This window comes from Mycetomoellerius zeteki, unplaced genomic scaffold (genome assembly GCF_001594055.1).
Source record: "Mycetomoellerius zeteki isolate Tzet28-1 unplaced genomic scaffold, Tzet1.0 scaffold517, whole genome shotgun sequence".
Lineage (NCBI taxonomy): Eukaryota > Metazoa > Arthropoda > Insecta > Hymenoptera > Formicidae > Mycetomoellerius > Mycetomoellerius zeteki.
Genome location: NW_017257520.1, coordinates 593,054 through 598,068, shown reverse-complemented (window position 1 = coordinate 598,068; position 5,015 = coordinate 593,054). Strand labels below are relative to the sequence as shown.

At 31.7% G+C, this 5,015-nt stretch overlaps 2 protein-coding genes across 5 annotated transcripts in view; one reads left to right on the top strand and one right to left on the bottom strand.

Moving 5' to 3' along the window:
- LOC108727656 (colorectal mutant cancer protein) overlaps positions 1-5,015 on the bottom strand; it is a 73,611-nt gene that overhangs the window by 12,068 nt on the left and 56,528 nt on the right. The window lies entirely within an intron of this gene.
- On the top strand, positions 928-3,073 carry LOC108727659 (uncharacterized). Of its 2 annotated transcripts, none has more exons than XM_018455850.1 (2): positions 928-1,020; positions 2,216-3,073. In XM_018455850.1, exon 2 carries the CDS (start codon positions 2,236-2,238, stop codon positions 2,443-2,445), a length of 210 nt encoding a protein of 69 aa, XP_018311352.1. In that variant the 5' UTR covers positions 928-1,020; positions 2,216-2,235; the 3' UTR covers positions 2,446-3,073. The 2 variants fall into 2 exon arrangements, with proteins under 2 accessions (XP_018311352.1, XP_018311351.1); XM_018455849.1 differs by having other exon boundaries at positions 946-1,020; positions 2,203-3,073.

Below are 5,015 nucleotides of genomic sequence, written 5' to 3'. Positions count from 1 at the left end.
ATGGCGATAATAGATAATAGAAAGCACAAATGTACGCACTTGTAGGATTTTCTCAATAATGGCAGTAGGTATAAGAATTTTAGAGTGACGTTCTTATTCGTAACAAAAAAATGATTTAAAATAACCTAAAATAACAATCATTCACTTCTCAATCTGAACGATATAAATTTGTAAAGTCAAGCGTTTCGGTTAAAGTGACGATTAGTGGGCCAACTACCTTATGTTATAATTAAATTTACATTAGTTACTCTTATGAAACAGAGAGGAATCTAAAAATAATGAACTTTAAAACTTCTGGAGTATTTGAAAAATATTTTTGTTTTCCTTTCAGAGAATAATTCAGAACAAGATTTCTAAAAAGTTCTGCCTAAAAATGCTATGCATTTATTCATTTAAAGATTAATTACAGATCGTCTAAAGCGAGTCTTAATTTCGTTTAACGTATAATATTTAGTAAAAATGAGAGTCTTACATCTACTTATGGTTCGCTCAGATCAATCCAATTGAGTTAATTCAATGCAGCTCTTATCGTAAATAGATGCAATCATCATGAAAGGCTTAATGCACTAAAATAACGCGCAGATAACTTAGCATGAGTCAGATCTGTTTGCTCATTTGTATTCGGTTATGTAATTTTGCTGAGGGATCATTTCCGCGAATTGAGCGAAATCTCTTATTATTGTAGAGGAAATTAAACGGCGGAATTATCAACGGCGTAGATCAGGACACGTTGTGCGTCCATTCGCTTCCTCTTCCCGCGGACAATCGCGATTTCTTTTTACTCACGCGGAAAATGAGTAAAATAACGCATCCAAATACGGGCGTCCTTCTCACGCGCAGCTAGCCGTATCGGACGTTGTGAGACATCGGCGATTATCGGTCACGTAATCAAAGAGCGATTTGTGAAGAGGAAGCGAGGGGTAGGTTGTAAAAGATAAAAACGCGTCAGTTGCGCCGTAACGTGAACATTCATTTCTGGAATATCGTTGGTGCTACGTAGATTTTGTGCTCAGAACTCAGGTAATGTCGAATCGCTTGGCGAATCAAGAAAAATCCTGTCGTAGTCATCTTCATAGATACTGGAAATACAGCCCAAATTATTAGGTTTTATAAATTTCATAATTCTTAGTATGTAAATTAAAATAAAAATAAAAACTTGCTCGTTTTGTTTGCTTGTTATTTTTAATTATTGAGAGTTTTTAAATTAGTATATTTTTATTAAAAACAAAAAAGTTTGTACAGCTTTATTTATTAATAAATCAATCAATCAATCAAATTAATATTAAATACGAATATTTAATATTTTATTAAATATTCATTTAAAACTTCCCTTTTGTCTTAAAACATTTGCAATTTTTTTTAAAGAACTCTATTAGTTTTTTGTAAATGGATTCTGTCCTCATATTCCATAATCGCAATTTGTGTCTTGCTTCGAAGTGCATTTTTAATTACAAAAATATTTTTCTTTAAGTACACCCATAAATATTCAATCGGTCGAGCTCAGGACTTTGTGGATCGCCAGTCTACGATATTGATTCTATTTTTTAAAAATCATGTCATACTAGGATGAAATTTTTAACACAATTACGCGATAAATTGCAAGAAAATATATACGCATGGATCTCAACTAATTCTAAGAAATTGTTAAAAGGAAAAGTAATTCATCACTTTTTAGAAAACTAATTAATACACTCTAAAAAATATTGATGGATTTAACATATAATTCTCATCATTAATATTAATACCAACACGGTGAAAATTACATAGACACCGTATGGTATTAAAGCCACATGTATATGTTTTAGAGTGTAGGGTGCCTAATAATTTTGGACACGGCTGTATTTTATGTAATTTTTTTCATTTTAGTTCGCGACTTCATCTTATTAAAAATTTTTAATCTTTATTAACTCGCTGGTCCTCTATTTTTCTTATATGTCATATTCTTAATTTGCATCGTTATTTTCTGCATGATAACGTAAATTTCGCTGTCACATCGTCATCAGTGGAAAATATTTTGTATAATTTTTTTCATTACACTTTAATCTTTCTCAGTTTCTTAATTAAATTATTATTAATTAGCTGATATTTCAAATTTACTTATTTGTCGCATTTTTTATTCGCATTATTATTTTATAACATCATAATGTTATCGTAATGTCATTATTACTTTATGATGTCATCGTATTGCACAATGTTTCATAGTCTCGCATGACAGGTGACCAAAGTCGATCAAGGATGAAATCAATTATCGCTCTGATGATGACAATCGCCATCGTACTTTCGACGATGGTCGTGGCGGAGGATGAATACATTCACCTGCCAGGTAATAACTGTTCGGACGCACCGCCTTGTCCCGACGGCAGACCCTGCGTGATGGCATTACCTCATTGCAACAGTGGCACTTGTGGCACGGAGAAGGTGCCGACATGTGGGCCAAAACCCTAAACTCGTGAGCCCGAAGGGAGAACTATGCCGTATCTTCAATTCTCTATACTGTATTCTTACGCTTCTTGTAATTAATAAAAAATGTTGAGAATCGTCGATAGACAATCACTGTGCGCTTAAGCGGTCCTTAGACGATCAATATTATTGCACAATGTTGAACACAAAATAATACATACCGTACGCAAATAATTATTTGTTTCAAGTATTTTAAAAGTTGATATCTCCACAAGTATATGTTAAGTTTATCACTAGCTTTAAATTGATTCAAAATATGATTTTGAATCCGAATGAGTTTAATACTTTAATCATATTAAATTAAAACAAATTCGATTTGCTTATTATATATAAAAGTCTCTTCTTCGATTAATTTTATAAAATATTTTTAGCTCTCAGTTACTGAAGGGGGGGTATGGAATATTCAGAACGTTTGAAAATTGTACAGTATTTGTAAGAACCGTGAGATGAGGGGACTTAGATGTATATATATAAGGAGATAAAAGTTAACTGTTCAACGTATACTTTCCCCTATCTAGCGTCGTCAGTTTGTGCGAAAAAGCGGTAGTAATTATGCTTTTTGTATAAAAAAATTGTGCAATTTCACTTATCGAAATAAATATGCTTGCATGGGCATGTTTTGACATATGTTTTTAACTAAAATATACACCTTTAACAGTTCATTCCTTCAGTTCCTTTATTTTTATTTTACTATATTAAATACTATTAATAATTTTTTTAAAAAGTATATTCGTAATTTTCGTAATAATTCAAAAAATTCACTTTTGTTCGTTATTCTTTTTTTACAATTTATAATTTTTGATAACTTTACTTATATGGGGCTCTTCTTTAGATCCTCCAAAATAAAGATTTTATACATTTACTTTAATCAGCATTTTATCGAAAATTAAGGACACTTGGAACATTGACGGAGTATATTCTTGTGCGATAAAAACAAAAGTAAAAATGTAACAGAGAGTTAAAAAAAATTCTAGTTTCGAGTACATAATAATGAGTTTTTTCTAAAATTTGTAATAAATATATTTTAAGATTATTATAAAAAATATTCTTTGTTAAAAATAACTATTACTTAAAAGGAAGAAAGTAAAGTGAGTAATTACTCTTCTTATCAATAGAATGATATTTTTCTGTGTGTATTGATCATTTGGTATATTCAGCCTCCAAAGATTCTTTGTTTTGAATTGTTTAAAAGAAGGTATCGATATTGTACAAAATATTTGTATAATAATATTGGACGTTTAGGATCGTTTTATAAATACTATATATTTAGGCAAATCCGATACAACTGGACTCTTACGAAGGAATGTTTCATGTTACTACGTCCTCGCAATTTTCGCGATGTTTCATTCACGGAGGATCCTCTCGCTCGGTTAAGGTCAGGGGTGCGCGAGTGCGTGTGTCAGTCCAGCGCAAACAGGGGGACACGACGACCGGAGTGTAATTCAAACAAAAAGCAATCAAGGATTCAATTACAAGGCCGGTCGGCCGTGCGGCGGTTTGCAGTTTCATCGACGAGTAAGGTCACGAGCAAAAGATTCGATTACCGAACTCGCCTTCGGACGCGCCGGACCATCCGCCAGCAATTAATTTAGATATAATTTTTATTTTACTTTTTTCTCTTGCAGGCGAGACGTCCGGAGCGTTTCGTGTGAAGTAGGTACATAAATAAACGCGCGAAGTAATATTCATTTTGAAATGATGAATCGAATCGATTGGCGAACCGCGAAAAATCCTGTCGCGATTATCTTTATTAGGGAACGGAAATATTTTATGTAATTTTTTGTTTTCATCTTATTTCACGATTTTCACTTTACTTAAAAATCCTTATTAATTCGCTGATCCAATTTTTTCCGTATCGCAGATGTCACATTCTTTTTAATTCTCATCGATATTTTCTGTGTAATAACGTAGATTGCGTCTGCGAAGTAACTTTTCGTGTTATCGTAATAAAAAAAAATCAAAAATGCACGCGTGAGCCAGTTACCAGAGGTGCCGAGCAACAGAGAGACCTCCGTGGACCATATAGGGGAGACCGGGGATAGTAGACTCATTTTTTAGTTTCGAATTTTTATAGACGAAATTAAGAGACTTATCGAAAAAATGAATTCTACGCCAGTTACTACATATATTTGACTATCTAATAATATTTTAATAATAAGGAAAAACTGATAATTATTATGAAAAAAATGCATTTTTCTAATGCATTCCATCTGATTTAACTAGCCCCGGGACCGGGGTAAGATGACTGATGGCATAGGGTAATTTGATTAACATTATTAAAATGAAGATTAATAAATATTTTAAGGTACATCTTTGGTTACATAATAACAAAAATTTTATAAAAATGTATTTTAAACACAAACATATTTATTATAAAATAAAAAATGTATAACTTTGTACTAAATGACAATTTATCTAATCCGAATCGTTATCCGAATTATAGTTATAACAAAATAATACGATAAGTTACCCTTTATGTATTTAGAGTACCCACACGCCATGTTCACAAAATTATCCTTTTAATTATTCTTAATATTTTCACATTATTATTACTA